At 39.4% G+C, this 18620-nt stretch overlaps 1 protein-coding gene and 1 non-coding gene across 2 annotated transcripts; one reads left to right on the top strand and one right to left on the bottom strand.

Annotated features, from left to right (window-relative positions):
- Positions 1-1149: 1149 nt before the first annotated feature.
- Positions 1150-2407, bottom strand: LOC113859581. Its single transcript, XM_027492316.1, has 3 exons — positions 2089-2407; positions 1893-2046; positions 1150-1645 (listed from the first exon to the last, which is right to left on the bottom strand). The coding sequence occupies exons 1-3, from the start codon at positions 2405-2407 to the stop codon at positions 1150-1152; spliced, it is 969 nt and encodes a 322-aa protein (XP_027348117.1).
- A 15272-nt stretch (positions 2408-17679) lies between these two features.
- On the top strand, positions 17680-17784 carry LOC113860395. The gene has a single exon (XR_003503847.1). It is a non-coding gene; the product is annotated as a small nucleolar RNA R71 (small nucleolar RNA).
- The last annotated feature ends 836 nt before the right edge of the window (positions 17785-18620 follow it).

Genomic DNA, 18620 nt, shown 5'->3' with positions numbered 1-18620 from the left:
ATTTTCATCTCCAGGAAACTGGCTTGACACCCCTTGGTCCACTTAAACTCATTTCCCTTGCGAGTTAGTTTCATTAAGGGCAAAACTATCTTGGAAAATCCTTTAATGAACTTCCTATAATAACCTGCTAGTCCTAGAAAACTGTGAACCTCAATCATATTTGTCGGCCTCAGCCACCCAGCTACTGCTTTCACCTTTGCAGGGTCTACCATAATTCCTTCCTTCGACACTACATGCCCTAGTAACTGAATCTATGACAACCATAACTCACACTTAGAGAATTTTGCATACAATTGCCTCTCCCTAAGAATTTGTAGGACAATTCTCAAGTGCTCGACATGCTCTTCTCGAGTCTCCAAATAAATTAGGATGTCGTCAATGAACACCACCACAAACTTATCCAAAAACTCATGGAAGATCCTATTCATGTAATCCATGAACACCGCAGGCGCGTTGGTCACTCCAAACTACATTACCAAGTACTCATAGTGATGATACCGCGTCCTAAATGCCGTCTTAAGTACATCCTCATCCTTCACCCTGAATTGATGGTACCCCGATCTCAAGTCAATCTTAGAAAATAGTGTAGCTCTTCTCAATTGGTCCATCAAATCATCAATCTTTGGAAGTGGATACTTGTTCTTTATCCTTACCTTGTTCAGCTGCCGGTAATCCACACACATCCTCATGCTCCCATCCTTCTTTTTCACCAAGAGCACTGGTGCTCCCCACGGTGACACACTCGATCTTACAAACTATTTCTGCAGTAAGTCTTTCTTTCACTTGCTTTTTGACCTTTGCCAACTCTATTAGCGACATCCTGTAAGGTGCTACAAAAATTGGGCTTGGCTCCGAAATGAGGTTAATAGCAAACTCTATATCCTTCTCAGGCAGTAACTCAAAAACATCCTCAGGGAAAACTTTCAAGAAATTCCTCACCACCAGGATATACTCTGGCTCCACCACACTTTCAGCCTCTATCGAGAGCATAATCATAAAGGCCTTGACATTCACTGTGTTCTCCCACACTCCCTGGCTCATAAGCCTTAGAACCTCTGTCATCGTTGCATCAAAGATCAAGGTCTTCTCTCTACAATCCAACAGTACATGGTTGACAGCTAGTTAGTCCATCTCCAAAATCACATCCAACTAGGACAAAGGCAAACAAATTAAGTCCACCTCAAATATCCTACCATGCACCATTATAGAGCATTGTAAACACACCCATGATGTCACAACCAGTTTACCCATACGAGTAGTCACTACAACGTTGCATGGCAATTCAGTCACATACAGACCCAGACTTTTCACACAGTCCACAGAAACAAAAGAGTGTGTAGCACCCGAGTCAAACAGCAAGTCAAGCAATTTGCCTTTAATTACACATTTACCTCGAATCAGTTCCTCAGATTGTGAAGCCTCCGCCCCGCTCATGGAAAAGACCCTACCAGGAATGCTCGGCTTCGTCCCTGTACTCAGGCTCGTGCTCCCTCTTAATTCAAGCCTCTGAGCTGTACTAGCACTGCCACTCTTCGTAGCATTGGCAGTGTGTCCCGACTTCCCATAGTTACCGCAAGTCGTCCGTGATTGTGGGCAATCCCTCACTATGTGTGGCCCTCCACACTTGAAGCATTTGATCGGCCCTCTGAAGGAGCCTGATCTTGAGCCAAAGCCAGTACCATTGCTTCTCTCCTGAGATGAAGTCCTTCTGGACTATGAGTGACTGGAACCTGAGTATGGCCTCTTGGAGAATCTAGGAGGTCTTCTATCTTGCCTCACTGAACCAGTACCGACTCCCCTAGTGTCTACTGTCTGTAGGCAGGTCTGTCAGCTGAAACAGACTGACTGTAGCTCAGATGTCTGGCCTCAGCCCATGCTCAAACTGAGCATACAGGTCCTTCTCTCCATCCTCATGGTGGTAGTGAGGCCAGTACTTTATTAGCTCTTGGAACTTTACTGCATACTCTCCCACTGTCATGCTTCCTTGCTTCAACTCAAGGAACTCTTTGGCTTTCTGCTTCTTCAGATCTCGGAGAAAGTAATTCCCTAGAAAGATTGACTTGAATGCCTCCCACTAGATATAGCCACCCTCCTGTGGCAAAGTCTGGCTGACAAACCTCCACCAGTCCTCAGCCTCCCCACATAGCATGTAGGCAGCGTAGTTCACTTTGTGCTCCTCCCGGCACTCTAGAGCATTGAAGATCTTCTCTACATCTGCCAACCGCCTCTGAGCTCCCTCAGGGTTGAACCCTCTCTCAAACTTTAGAGGATTGTGCCTAGTGAAGGTAGACAACCCTCGATATTTAGCCGGCTCTCCACCTTGGTTATGTGCCAAGGTTTCCAGAATTTGAGTCATGCGCTTCATCAGGTCATTGGTGCCTCTAGCTCCTCTACCTCTACTAGCCATGTTTAATCTAAGTTAAAAGCAATTAAGCAAACCACAATTCAAGCCATCAGACACATAACAAATTTATAATTCAGGTAAACAAAACAAATCAACACTCAGCTTTAACACTTTAGCCCGATACCCCAGTCCGGTTTGGATGAACTGCTCTGATACCAAAATTGTAACACGTAAGTTTAATTTTCCAATAAATGAATTTTGTAAAATTAGGAACAATAAAAATTTTCATTTAAATGGTTCTCAAATCATGGTTTGATAAAATATTTCAAAATAGTGATGCATTACAACTTGTATCAATCATTGCCATAGGACTTAATGAATACATTAAATTTTCAAAATAAATTCCTAAGTCTTATAGCAGTTTCATCCATCCTTCACTGAGTCCGACTGATCGTCTTGGTCACCTGAAAAATAAATGTAAAGGTGAATAATTTCCAACACACACGACACTTTCAAGCATTAATCAATAACAAACGACACTTTCAAGCATTTCATTTTAATTTATAATCGATGCACTCACGACACCCAAACATTTCACACACACGTATGCTCATTTCACACACACGTAGCCACGCTCACTGTGGCATTGTGATCACAGTTTCACACCGTGGATGGTTGTTAGTTACCCTCGCATCACGGATACCACGTGTGTGATCATGAGTCGCTCGACAAAGGTGTTGGTGTCATCACGGATATCACGTCTTGGTCAGAGTTCTATTCAGGAGGAGAGTGTGTAGCCTGTGGTGCACCATGCTCACTGTTGGTGTCACCACCACTCTCTCTTCCCCAAGGTATTTCTACCGTCCCTATCTTCCACACCTTCAGTGTATTGCTGAACCATTCATAGCATATTCACAACTGCATTTAACATGCCTCATTCACACACATTTCAATTTTACACAATATTCATGTTCGTACACGGCACACAGGCCTCATTCACAACACATGGCATACAGGCCCATATTCAAATCATAGCATACAGCACACAGGCCCATATTCAAATCACATTATTAAATCGCCAATCAATGGCATTTCACAATACAAAATCACCCACAATGGGTTCAACTAACTCATCACACATCACTTTACATTTACACACACAATAATTTACATCAAAACACACATTTTCAACTTCTATCTCAGCCACATTGCAACATTTAACAGAATAAACAGAAATCAAAACATAATGAGATAGGGTAGAGTCCCCTTTTCCTCGGATTGAAGATCCAGGCACGAAATCAATAACGAGAAGGGTCCCCACACGAACTTAGCCCTAAATACATGGAAGAATCCCATGAGAACCAAGGGAAATCGAGAAAACAAAGAATGGGGATGACAAGCAGAAACTCTAACCATTAAAACTCACCTCCAAGAGTTTCCAACCTGAATCCAACCTTCAATCTAGCTCACGAATAGCTTTGTAGGCAATTTAAGCGGTGAAATAGGATTTTGGGTCGAGAGAATTGAAGAGAGGGATGAGAAATGAATTTTTCCAATCCTAACTCCTTCAAATACCCCTTTGGTCATGACATTCTCGCTACAGCAAGGCATTTCTCGCTGCAGCAACTCCCCTTGTCGCTACAGCAAAAATCTTAGCAGAAACTGCACTCTGGTATCTGTAGAATCTCGCTATAACGAGATTGCACCCAGAAATGCACCCCAAACTATCGCTTTATCGTTGCAACGAGGGACCTCTCGCTAAAGCGAGAAGGCAACAGTTTCATGACTTCCTCCTAAGGCCCTATCGCTACACCGAGACATCTCTCGCTACAGCGAGAACACCCTGCACCAAATACTTAGCCTATTTCAAACAGTTTAGAAAATCAAATCTCAATACATATTCAACATCCACATCAATTTATCACTCACTTAAGTGTATATCCTACATCCATTCATATATATATATATATATATATATATATATATATATTCACCTTAATAATTAATATTTCAAAATTTGGGGTGTTATAACTGCTACTACCTCCACAAAAAGTAGTCTCCCAGGACTGAGACTGAATAGCACCAGAGTAAGGTCTTTTAGGGAACCTTGGAGGTCTGCGATCCTATCTCACTGGTCCCCCAATCTGGCTATCTACTATCTTACCTTTTCAATTTGCCTCAAAAATTTGGCATTTGTTGACTAATGTTGGCAGATCAGTTAGCTGGAACACACTAACCGTTGCCCGTATCTCTAGCCTTCGCCCATTCTCAAACTAGGCACATAAATCTTCATCTCCATCCTTGTGTTGGAAATGAGGCCAGTTGATGATCGAATTTATTTGTCGTTCTGCTTAAAAGATTTGTTGCAAATCCTCATCAAAATTTAAATAACTTAATGTAGTACTAGGGTTACCCTAGATTTTCTCCCGTGAACATTGGCTATTAATCTTCATTAAACATGATGAAGGCATTAACCGAACAAAAAATTAAAATGGGGGGGGGTTTGAGGTTTCAAATCAATATAAAGAACAGCAAGCAAACAAGTTTAATTAATTAAAACAATAGAAAGCAGCAATCCTTGGTTCACCCACATAGATTCTATCCTCATTCCACTCAAGATTTAACACTCATCCTCTCTCCCATGAATTAGGTTAATTTAACAAGCGAAATCAACCTTATGGTCCCAATGAAATTACGTAATTTGTTAGGCTCTAATCCCTCATCCCAAGATTACGCAACCTTGGAATTAAACCTAGGATTAAGCAATCCTTAGTTTAGAATCTCCTTAAAACGAATTAGGGTTAATTAAGCAATATCCCCCTCATTCACCATTAATTCAATTCAAGAGACAAGGAAGAAGTAATTCATGTAAAGAAAGGAGTTATATTATCATTAAAATCAAGGAACACAAGAATCCAAGTTGGAAATGCAGAAAACTCATTGGCATTAATGTAAAAGCAAGGGAAATGAGAAACCAAAACCTAGGTTGGACCCTTGGCTGTCACCCAAGGTTGCCCTAAGCTCTGGAAAATCGTCTTAATTTAGTAAGGAAGAGAAAAGGTATGAAAAATGTAAGAAGTCTCTACCCTAATTTGGCAAAAATCTATTTATACTAAAGCTGACACCCTCCAAAATAATTACTTTCATTCTTTCATAGTAAACATGCGCAGCATCAGTTGGGTTTTGCCTTTCTGTAGTGTCTACTATCAACTTTGATAGTAACCACGCGCAGCACTGGACATTTTGGACTCTTTGGAGTTGCCACTATGAACTTTGATAGTAACTACGTGCAGCACCTTCAATTCTGCATTCTCTGGAGTGAATACTATGAACTTTCATAGTAACCACGCGCAGACTTAGTGGATTTTGGGCTGCTGTAGTTGTCACTTTTAACTTTGAAAGTGATCACTTTGGTCCCTTTGCTGAAAGTAGCTTGCTGTAATTTTCACTATCAATCTTGAAAGTAGTTACTTTCACCTCAAATTTCTCAAAATCCAATAATTCTTCAAAATAAGCTTGGGGATTCCTGCCACATTATTCAAATGATTGATGAAACAAATTTAGCTACTCGTCATGCAAAAGATTGTCGTTAATCTTCATCAAATATGCAAAGAAATAAATGCAGTACTAGGGTGTTGTCCTAGGTCGTCTCCAAGGAATTTTTGGTTGAGAACATACATCGAACAAGTGTGAACATATATGTTAAAGCAAGTAAATTGGGGGGAGGTTTGTCAATTTCCAGATTTTAATCAAGAACAAAATGTAAACTAGTGAAATTCAATCAATTTAAAATGAGTAATTCCTAGTCAATCAATGACTTCTATCATTATTCTTTCAAATGATTCAATAATCCCCTTTCTTTCCCTTGAATTAAGTTAATCTAACAAGCGAAAATTAACTTTAACATCCCAATTAAAATTAAGCATCTTAATGGGCTCCAATCTCTATCCCTAAGATTAAGCAGCCTCAAAGATTAATCAAAATTAAGCAATTTTGAATTAGAATTTCGTTGGGTAATTTAGGGTTCATTAAGCAATGTTCCCTTCATGCAAATTCCATTTCATTCAAAGATTGGGGTCAATAAATTCAAGGAAAGAAAGATTTGTATTGCAATTGATCCCAAGAATTCAAGATTCATGTGCATTGACTAGGAATTACAAGGAAGTTTAGCCTTCCATATGGATGGGCTTCACAAATGAAAGAAAGAAATGCAAGAACGTAAGTAACATTAATATAAATTCAACAAAAATCAAAAGGAAAATTGGAAATTAAAACCTATAGAGGACCCTTGGCTGTTACCCGACTCTAATATTCTGGGAAATTTCTCAATTTGGCAAAGAAAAAATGTGTAAAGTGTAAAAAGTCCCGTACCCTAATTCCTAGAACCTATTTATATTGGATGCGATGTCAGCAAAGTGTCCACTTTTTGCTTTGAAAGTGTCCACTTTGGGCCAAAAGAGTGTCCACGTGCAATTCACGTAAGTTTGTCAATTCTCTGGAGTTGCCACTTTTTGTGTTGAAAGTGGCTACTCTGGTGCGCGTGGCCACTATTTGAGCCAATAGTGTCCACGCGCAGAAATGCTCCCAAACGGCATCCTGGAGCTTCTGGAGTTGCCACTTTTTCACTTGAAAGTAGCTACTTTGGATCCTTTAATGCCCAGACTTGCTGTAGTTGCCACTTTTGCTCCTAAAAGTGGCTACTTTGGGGGCAACTTTCATCCAAGGGCCAAGATATCTTAGAATTAACTTGGGGACTCTGCAAAATTATCAAGACAATTAAAATTGCAATCTATATCTATGTAATTAAATGCAAATTAATCAAAAATTAATAAATCTATGATATTTACTCAAAATGTGATTTCTATATTATTTGCACTATCTAAGTCCATTTTTTCTACCAAGGAGCACCAAAAAGGCAAGTAAAAATATAATAAAAAGTGGATTCATCAATGATCAAAACATGTAAAATAAACTATCTAAATCAATGTAAATTAACCAAAAATTAAGAATTCTATATTATTTAGCCTAATTGGAATATTCATCTTATTTACACTATCTAAGTCTATTCTTTTCTATAAAAAGTAATAAATGATGTATAAAAATTGAGTAAAATGTGGATTCATCACAACCCCAAACTTAAACTTTTGCTTGTTCTTAAGCAAACCAAAATTCAATGACTTAAGTAACAAGGGTTGGACTTATCCAAAAAAATTTCTCAAAATTTTTCTATTCCAATCTTTCAACTCTAACATACGCTTCCTCCATTTCAAAATCATGGAGTCATTCAACCAAGAAAGCACACTCATATCAATTAATTTTATGCAAAGTCCCATACAAGTGAAACAAAAATTCAACAAGGTTCATTACACTTCACACAATGCAAAGAAACTATCTAGCTCACAAGATGGTGTTTCACTCTTCACTCGTCAGTGTTTCAGGCTAGGTATTTTCCCTCAATGCATGCAAATTGCTTTACCCTACCATATACTTGCCCATATTCTCAATCTCCTTTGCCTTAATACAGTGATTTACCTATCAAAAGGACTTGGTTGGTCACAAATAGGGATAGGTAAGGTTCAATTTGATTAAGGAGGGTCAAAATCTCAAGTGAGTTTTCAAGATAAGGGAATCCTTTTGAGTGAGTGAATACAACAACTAGAATGAAATACATCAAATGAGGTAGCCTAAGAGGTTCAAGCATTCTTTCACCTTGTTTTTCATCAATTTTCATTATGTGAAGATCTCTTCAATCTCTTGGACCTTGCTTCATTTATTTTCTTTCCTTTTTCATTCTTTCTTTTATGATTTCTTGGACTTTGACAATCACTCTTTTTCTTCAAATTTAAGCAAATTTTTTTTTTTACATGTATTAGTAACATGTATGATGTCAATCACCCCAAACTTGAGAGTTGCTTGTCCTCAAGCAACTACCGTCAAAATCAACACCCCAAACTTAGTGTTTGCATTCACTCTTGATGTTACTAAAAAGAAATACGTTCTGGATGGAAGAAAAAAAATGTTTTGGCAAACTAAGTTTGGCAAAAGATGGGGATGTAATACAATAAGGTGCAAGGGTGGGATGGGGAGTGGGTGTGTGTAAAGGAGGCCTCAATCATCTAGATAAAAAAAATTGCATAATGCATATTCAACTAAGAAGCAAGGCAAGTTCTAGATGATAGATGCAAAATTACGTGAAATATACACACAGAAAGGAAATTAGGGGATCAATTCTCTACCATGGTAAAAATGGTGATAACTACTTAACATCATGTGAGGATATATCACCTTGCAAGAAAATATATTCAGCATGGCATGGAGAGAGAATTATTTACAAAAGTAGAGCGTGTTCATGAATTGAATGAAAATTGCAGTAAGAGTCTAGAATTGGAATTACAAAAATAGATTCAATGAAAAAGAGAAAGAACAAAGAATTATTTTTGTATTTTGATGTATAATTGTGCAAGAAAAATGAGGTTAAGAGTATATGAAATAGAGGCAAAGAATTTCAGCCCCTTTTCATGAATGATAGTGCCTCAACTCATGGGCAAAAAAATTATGCTCCTCTTAATGGAACTGAGGGCATTCTCTGCATAAAGAGACAATAAATTAGCACCAGAAGAAACAAAATAAACTCAATATATATATATATAGCATAAAAGAGTTAACTTGCTATTCAAAGTAGAAGCAATCAGGGAAAATTAAAAGCAGGGAAAATAAATGGAAAAGTGTACTAATTACAGGGAAATTAGCAGAAAATATATGTACAATGAAATAGAAGGGTAAATAAATAACATAAATAATAATTTAAAACTAAATAGCATCCTCGTCAGAGTTGGAGAAGAGGTCATCATAAGCTGAGCCAATGACTGTATCTTCATCATCCTTCTCCTCTGCTGCTGCGACTGGATCTGGTACATGCTCCCCCTCTGAGCTGCTATCTTCCTCTTCCTTCTCCTCTTTTGCTGTAGGTGTGAAAGGCAGAAGATCATTCTAAACACCTGCTCTAAGATAAGGGGCTGAGAAAGTGGGGGCATAGTAGATCTGTTCAACAGTCATCCTCACCTTCTTCCCTATGTTAAGCAACATAGTCTCTGTGAGGGTCAGAGCAGCCTTCTGACCAGCATATATGGCATCTTGTCGCAAAGCTATTTCTTTCAACTGGTCCTTCATGTTGGGAGGGAAGCCTTTCTTTCCTGCAGCTTGGGGAGGTGCCTCTGGGACTGGGCTCTTCTTAGCCTTGAACAGCTCTTCACCATAGCTGTGGTGATGCAAGGAGCTGCTCTGATTTTCTGCTGATATTCCCCAAAATCAACTCCAGCATCCTGGCAGAGCATAGTGATGATGGATGGAAAATCCATAGAATCCTTCTTCCTAGCTAAGATCTCCATGATGACATTGCTGATAACATTGCCAACATGGATGGGCATCCCTGTCATGATAGCATAGACTAGCTCTGCTCTCTTCACTGCCAAGGTAGATGAATACATGACTGGCATGAAGAAGCTCAGGATGAAGATGCTCCAGACCTTGGCAGGTGGGAGGAGATGTTTTGTAGTCAGATTCTTGGACTGGAGCTTCATATCAAACTCCCAATTCTCTCCAGCCTTGCATATCGCTTGGAGGATTAATTTGTAGTCCTTCTCCTCCAAGTAGCTGAAAGTAGTGTAGTCCAGTTGTCCAGGCCTCTTTTCAGGAGGAGGAATGTTGAGGATCCTCTGGATGTTGGCAGGGTTGAAGTCTATCACCTTGCCTCTGACCATGGAGTGTCTGTAGGAGAAATCACCTCTCTTAACCCTAAAGGCATTGGCAAAAAACTCATGGGTAATGTCCTTCCACCCATGCCTAGCACAAGTGGTGAACAAATCCCACCCACTCTTCTGGGTTTCCTACTCAAATTAGGGGTAGGTCCCTTTTTGCATGTCAAAATTCTTGTCCTGCACAATGTGTCGCCTGAGAATATTTGCTTTGAAGAAATTCTCGTGAGCCAGGGATCTAAATCTGGGATCATGGGCAGGTTGAGGCCTGGAGGAAGAAGCAGCAACTGTCTTGGCCTTGGGTGTGTTCTTCCTGGGAGTGTTTGCCATTAAACTGCACATAGAAAAAGGGATAAATCAGTGATAGTGCAAAAATAATCATGCAACAAGAATTTCACACCATTTGGAAATGAAAGAGAGAAAATTCAAGCAAATTACAGCACGGTTGTAGAAGAGAGTAGCTACTATGATGAATGAAAGTAGTTACTTTGGCAATAAAGCATGACAGAATGCAGAGGTGATTGAGTGGGCATAATTTCACAGCAAGTGTGCATGAATAAAAGAAAATTGAGGCAAATCAGAGTAATTCTGCATACAAAAGTGACTACTTTGCTAATTGATAGTAATTACTTTAACAGTGATAGAACAGACAGTTAGGCAGATGGAACGTGGTCACTATGAAATGAATTATGCCAGTTTGTGCAATATTGAAATGATAAAAGTGGCCACTATGAAAGTGGACACTTTCAGTGAAGCTTATCAGCATGAAAATAGCATGTAAACACAGAACACTTGCAGATTCAAGCAACAAATTAGGTCTAGTAAAGTGATCACTATGTGTTGGCAGGTAACTGCTATGACAACAAAAACAGTTTCAAAATGAAATTCATAATTCATGTGTTTAAAATGCAGAAAAGCACATGTCATATAGTGAATCATGGTCTGCAAAAGAGGTTCATTGGATGGTCTGTAAAATTTAAACACAGAGTGCATTTGGATCCAACAAACTAATTCCTAACTTCTGAATCAATCTATGACATGTAATATGCAGAAAATAGTTATGCATATGATGAATTCAACTAGATTAGCTAAGGTAAAAAGCATGTGCAGCAATATGGGTCCAATTTCAAATCACATTTCTAGAATTCAGGACAAGGAGTGAGTGAAAATGTGATTACATGGTAGTGCAACTGAATCAGATCAGCAATAAGTGTAGGAAGTGAGCAGAACATAATATATTCACAGAGAGTGGTTACTATGAATGTTGATAGTGACTACTCCAGAGCAAAAACACTTCAAATTCACAAAGGAAAAATGAAAATTGATTTCTAATCATGAGAATGGGAATTTCAATGCCTAGAAATCACAGTCAGGGCTAAAACGAACTTAGGGGAAGCAGAATTTCAGCATTACATACAAAGTAATCACTACAAATTATGAAAGTAGCTACCCTAGGGTTCAATCATGTCAATTTGCACACACAAAATCCAATTAATCACCCTACTAACTTAAAATCATGTAATTATCCCTGCAGAAACTGATTCTAACCAGTAATTTCAACTAAAATTGGTTCTAATAAAAAATTCCCAATTGAAAAATGAAGAACCCTAACGCAGAGAGTGAGGAAGAGGAAATTACCTGGATTGGAGTCCAAATCAAGTGCAAAAGTGCAGGAAAGTGATGTTCAAATGCAAGGAATTGAATTCGAAGGAGTAGGTGCTCAGGAAATTTGAAGGAGAGTAAAAATTTCTCAGAAATGAAGAGTGAGAGTGAATGTGAGAGGGCTCCTATTAATATGAAAATGTTGGGCGTGGTTACTTTCAAGAATCATAGTAGACACGCGCAAGGGATTTTGCAAAAATAGGGTGCGCGTGGCTACTATGAACTTTCATAGTAATCACTCCAGAGGCGCCTTTCTCAGTTATTTCAAAAGAGGTTGCACGTGGTTACTATGAACTTTCATAGTAACTACGCGCGTCAAGTGTTCAAAAATGGGTTCTGTAGTTGTTACTATGAAAGTTCAAAGTGACCACTACAGAGGCGCCCTTCAAAGTGTATTTTACCAGAGTGCTGCACGTGGCTACTATGAACTTTCATAGTAGTTACACGCAGATCAATGAATTTAAAAGCCTTCAAAGAGGTCACTATGGAAATTGAAAGTGAGAACTACAGAGAGTAAAGTCACATACCTTGGTGGAAAGTGACCACTATGGCTTGGGAAAGTGATTACCTTCATGGCAAACTTCAAAATTCTTTCTAAAGTGAATGCTTGGTGCCATGGAAATGATTATTCCTCCTTCTCTACTTGGACTTCTATGCATATATGCAGAAATTGAATCCAAATAAAGCAATTTTTCCTTTACAAAAATTATGAACAAATCATCAATCAAATAATGAGTCAAGTGTTGAACAAAGTGTTTGTGCAGCATGAACTAAAAATGAAAGAATGCTTATTGAAATCAAAGGAGAACTAGAAAGTGCCATAAGAACTGTGAGTTGCCTCTCACAAAGCGCTTCTTTAACGTCACTAGCTTGACGTTTTATGGAGTTCTCACTCTAAAATAACCAGAGAATCAAGAACAACTGGAGGTTGATCTAGGAAAACTTCCTCCACATTAGCCTCAAGTGTAGGATTCCCATGGAAAGGCTTTAGGCGATGGCCATTCACTTTAAAAACCTTGTTTGTGGATTCACTTTTTACCTCCACTGCTCCATAGGGAGAAATGGTGGTCACAATGAAAGGTCTGATCCACCTAGATCTGAGTTTTCCAGGCATGAGCTTCAAACGGGAATTGAACAGCAAAACCTTTTGACCTATGAAAAACTCCTTCCTTGCTATCCTTCCATCATGAAAGGCCTTTGTTTTCTCCTTATAAATTCTGGAGTTTTCATATGCATCAAGGCGAAGTTCTTCTAATTCTTGCAAGTGCAGTTTCCTTTGTTCCCCAGCTTTGTCTAGGTCCATATTGTAGGCTCGCACTGCCCAATAAGCATGATGTTCTACTTCCACTGGGAGGTGGCAGGCTTTTCCATAGACAATTCTGTAAGGTGACAATCCCAAAGGAGCTTTGTATACTGTTCTATGAGCCCAAAGAGCATCATCAAGATGCTTGCTCCAGTCTTTCCTATTTGGCTAAACAATCCTTTCCAAAATCTTCTTAATTTCTCTGTTGGAGAGCTCAGCCTGCCTATTGGTCTGGGGGTGATAAAGTGTGGATACTTTGTGCACTACTCCATACTTTCTCAGTAGAGTCTTAATGGTTTTATTGCAGAAGTGGGTACCCTGGTCACTAATCAAAGCTTGAGGTACTCCAAACCTATAAAACAAATGAGTACGCACAAAATCTGCAACCACTCTTGAATCATTAGTTTTTGTGGGCTTAGCCTCTACCCACTTAGAGACATAGTCCACAGCAAGCAAAATATATAAGAAACCAAAGGAAAGAGGGAAAGGACCCATGAAGTCTATACCCCAAACGTCGAATACATCACAATATAAAAGGGATTGTTAAGGCATTTCATGCTTCAAGGTGATCACCCTCCAGTTCTTTGGCATCTCTCACATGTAGAACACACTTGCCAAGAGTCCTTAAAGATTGTAAGCCAATAAAAACCCGCATCCAGTACTTTCCTTGCAGTCCTTTGGGGCCCAAGGTGGCCTCCTACAGTGGATGCATGGCAGAAACGCAAAACTGACGCAGCTTCTTCCTCAGGAATGCACCTCCTAATCACTTGATCATTATAGAACTTCCACAAATAGGGGTTATCCCAGAGGTAATGCTTGACATCATTCTTGATCTTTTCCCTTTTATTCCTTGGGGCATCTACTGGGAAAACTCCTACAACTAAAAAGTTTACAATGTCAGTAAACCAAGGCAACTTTGAAGTACACAACTCTAATAGTTGCTCATAAGAGAAATCATCTTTTAGAGGAGTGAGTTCAAGGACTCCCTCTATCTTGTTCAAATGATCTGCCACCAAATTTTGTGCTCCACTTCTATCCTTTATCTCCAATCAAATTCTTGAAGTAGAAGCATCCACCTTATTAGCCTTGGCTTCGAATTTGTCTTTTTCAAAAGGAACTTAAGAGCAGAATGATCAGTAAACACCACAATTTTTTACCCTAGCAAGTATGATCTAAATTTATCTAAAGCAAATACTATGGCCAATAGTTTCTTTTTAGTTGTGGTATAGTTACTCTGTGCAGGATCCAAAGTCCTAGATGCATAATAAATGACATGTGGATCCTTACCAAACTGCTGTGCTAAGACAGCGCCCACAGCAAAATTGGATGCGTCACACATGGGCTCGAATGGAAGTGTCCAGTTTGGTGGCTGAATGATGGGAGTTGTGGTCAAGGCTGTCTTTAGGTGATCAAACGCCTCCTTGCACTTGGCTCCAAACTCAAAATCAATATCTTTCTGCAGTAACTTGGAAAGAGGAAGGGCTATCTTGGAAAAATCCTTGATAAAGCGTCTGTAGAAACCTACATAGCCAAGAAATGCACGCACCTCTCGCACACAAGAGGGGTAAGAAAGCTGCAAAATGACATTAAGCTTAGCAGGATCTACCTCAATTCCCTTCTCAGATATTATATGTCCTAAGACTACCCCCTGCCTAACCATAAAATGGCAATTCTCAAAGTTCAGAACAAGGTTAGTCTCTATACATCTTTGTAAAACTCTATCCAAGTTTCCTAAGCATGCAGAAAATGATGACCCATATACAGTGAAGTCATCCATGAAGACTTCAATACAATGCTCAACCAAATTAGAAAATATGCTCAACATGCATCTTTGAAATGTACCAGGAGCATTGCAAAGCCTGAATGGCATTCTCCTATATGCAAATGTACCGAATGGGCATGTAAAAGTGGTCTTCTCCTGATCCTCAGGAGCTAAGCATATTTGAAAATAACCAGAGAATCCGTCTAGGAAACAGTAGTGAGACTTACCTGCTAGGCGCTCCAACATCTGATTAATGAAAGGTAGAGGAAAATGGTCTTTCCTGGTCTCCTGGTTGAGTCTCCTATAATCAATGCAAACTCTCCAGCTGTTCTGCACTCTAGTGGACAAGAGCTTATCCTTCTCAGTTTTAACCACTGTAATCCCTGACTTTTTGGGCACCACTTGCACTAGACTCACCCATGTGCTATCTGATATTGGATAGATGATGCCTGCCTGGAATAGTTTGGTGATCTCCTTCTCACCACCTCCAATATGATCGGATTTACCCTCCTCTGGGGCTGTCTCACTGGCTTAGATCCCTCTTCCAACAAAATCTGGTGCGTGCACAGGGATATGCTAATTCCAGGGATGTCAGCCAAGGTCCATCCAATAGTCTTTTTATGCTTCCGAATCACATCGAGCAACTGCTCCTCTTGGTCCCCATCGAGCTCAGTGGATATGATCATAGGGAGCTTCTCACCTGCTTCCAAGTAAGCGTATTTTAAATGCTCAGGCAGGGGTTTAAGCTCCAAGGTGGGAGGCTGCTCAACTGAAGGTAGTGGTTTAGCACTTTCATTTGAAATGATCTCTGCAACATTTAAACCACAAGGGTTAGATTCAATTATACTTGCTGTACTCAATGAACCACATTCTATCCCTTTTGACTTTTCAATGTCATTAATGTCAGAAGTTGCAGAATTTAAATTCAGAAAATCAGCAATACAAATATCACACAAAGATGATTTAGTATAATATTCACAAATTTTAGTATCTATGGTATCTACACAATCAGAAAAATCAAAGAAAGAGTCTCCTAAAAATTCAACAAAACTATCATCTATCAATCTATCAAAAACATCAATGTGAAAAACTGAATGCTCCTTAGGTGAGTGCTTCATAGCATCCAGTATGTTGAAGCAAACCACACTCTCTCCAAATTCCATAGTGAGAGTTCCAGCATGCACATCAATTTTGGTCCTGGCTGTCTTCAAGAATGGCTTTCCTAAGATGATAGGTGCAGCTCCTTTTATTGGCTCTTTTTCTTGCATGTCCAAGATGTAAAAGTTAGCATGAAAGATCAAGTCATTCACTCTCACTAGAACATCCTTCACAAGACCTGCTGGATTAGTGGTGCTCCTGTTTGCCAGCTGGATGATGACACATGTGGGCTGTAATGGTCCAAGAGACAAAGATGTGAAGATAGACAAAGGCATAACATTAAAAGATGCACCTAAATTAAGCATGGCATTATTTATCTTATTATTGCCTATAATGCAGGGAATAGTAAACGTCCCTGGATCTTTGTATTTCTCAGGCATGGAAGTTTTCTGTCTCTTAAAGAGGGCTGATACATTCCTCCCCATGTTCACTCTTTCATTACTCTTTAGCTACCTTCTATGAGTGCACAAGTCCTTAAGAAATTTGGCATACTTTGGGATTTGCTTGATAATATCTAACAAGGGGATATTGACTTTAACCTTTCTGAAGGTATCCAGAATTTCTTTGTCAACCTCTTCTTGCTTCTTGCTAGGCTGAGCCGTTCTTTGAGGGAAAGGAATAGGAATGGACCTCTCTTCTTTGTCTACCACTTTTGGTTGACATAGTGTGGTCGTAGGTGTAGGCTGCTCTTAGCTCTTAATCTCTCCTCCTTCACCTTCTGCAGCTAGAGTGCAGCTAGGATTCTTCTCTTTAGGTATCTTCGGTTCTTGCATCACCTTACCAGATCTCAAGGTAATGGCACTCACATTCTTTGGGTTTGTTACAGTTTGTGCAGGGAGATTGCCTGAACCTTGAGATTGAAGTTGATTTAGGGATGAAGCAAGTTGACCCATTTGATTCTCCAAGGTCTTGATACTTGCTTGAGTCTGTTGCTGGAAATTGAGATTACTCATAGTGACTTGCTTCACAAGGTCTTCCAAGGATGACTCACTCTTTTAAGGTGCAGGAGCCAGTGAAGATGATGCTTGATGGTGTTGTTGAGATGAAGATGATGGATGGTAATGTTGCTGGGCTGAATATGACTTGTTTTGTCCAGCTTAATGTGGTTGGAAATAGTTGTTGGTTGGTTGGCTAGAGCTTTGATGCTGTGCATTTCCTCCCCACCTTAAGTTAGGATGGTTCCTCCAACCGGGATTATATCTATTAGAAGATAAATCCCAGCTTTGTTGTTGTTGCGGCTGCTGAAAAGGAAATTTATTAGCAAAAATATTAATAGCATAAGCTTAAGGATTACCTTCCGAAGATTCAGTTTCTTGCAATGTGGGGCAACTATCAGTGAAGTGATCCGTAGATGAACAGATCCCACAAAGCATGGCTGGAATAGGTGGAGGCGGAGGTGTATATGCAGCAGAATTCTTTTGAATAGATGCCAACTATTTTACAAATAGAAGCCAACTCATCTAGCTTATGCTCCAGCTTGTGTGAATCTGAAGTTTGAATTTCATTGACACTCCTGGACATGATGGAATTTTGCCTTATAGGAAACTGTTGAGAGTTAGCTGCCATATTCTCAATGAGGTTTCTAGCGGCTGCGGGATTTTTATCAACTAGGGCTCCTCCGCTAGCTGCGTCGATCATGCTCCTATCCATTGGGTGTAAGCCCTCATAGAAGTATTGGATTAGGAGCTGGTCACTTATCTGATGATGGGGGTAGCTAGCACAAAGTCTCTTGAAACGCTCCCAATATTCATACAAACTTTCCCTCTCCAGCTGCCTAATACCACATATTTCCTTTCTTATTGAGGCAGCCCTTGAGGCAAGAAAATTTTTTTCCAGGAACAATCTCTTGAGGTGTCCCAACTTGTAATAGAGCCACGTGGAAGATAATACAGCCAATCTTTAGCCAAATCCATAAGAGAGAACAGAAAAGCCTTCAATTTCACATGCTCTTTAGGCACACCTTGTGGTCTCATTGTAGAGCAAACAATATGAAATTCCTTGAGGTGTTTATGTGGATCTTCACCTGCAAGACCATGAAATTTAGGCAAAAGATGGATTAGGCCAGTTTTAAGAACAAAAGGGGCATCCACATCCGGGTATTGGATGCACAAAGTCTGGTAAGTCACGTCCGGTGCGGCAAGCTCCTTAAGTGTCAGGTCATTTTCTACCATTTCTAAAGGTTCAAAATTTAAAGAATGCAGAGAAGAATATATGGAAGATGGACAAGATGGTGAAGATAGTTCCTCAGTATGTGCAGAGTTTTGTCTATTAAGGTTCCTAAGATTCTTACAGAATGTCCTATCAATTTCAGTATCTAGAGGATATAAATCTCCTGGATTTGATCTGGTCATTCATTAGGAATTAGCTATGGAAATTGAAAAGAAATAAAGTAATGAAACAGTAAAAATGCAGAAAAACTAACATCTAAGTGCAGTAAAATAAAGCATTAACACCTAACAGCAAAAACAGAAAGAAATTGCAAACTATGGAACGAAAATATGCAACACACAAGCACAAATTATGCAGAATTATGCAGCAAAAACAGAGTAGAGTGTAGCAAACGAAAATGCAGTGTGGTAAACTAAATTGCAGAAGTCATAATTCACAAAATGCAAAAAACGACAATTGGTTGTACCT

Source organism: Abrus precatorius, unplaced genomic scaffold (genome assembly GCF_003935025.1).
Source record: "Abrus precatorius isolate BTA unplaced genomic scaffold, Abrus_2018 Scaffold2, whole genome shotgun sequence".
Taxonomy (NCBI): Eukaryota; Viridiplantae; Streptophyta; class Magnoliopsida; order Fabales; family Fabaceae; genus Abrus; species Abrus precatorius.
Note: the sequence above shows the minus strand (reverse complement) of the source record. Positions and strands in the feature narration are given on the sequence as shown.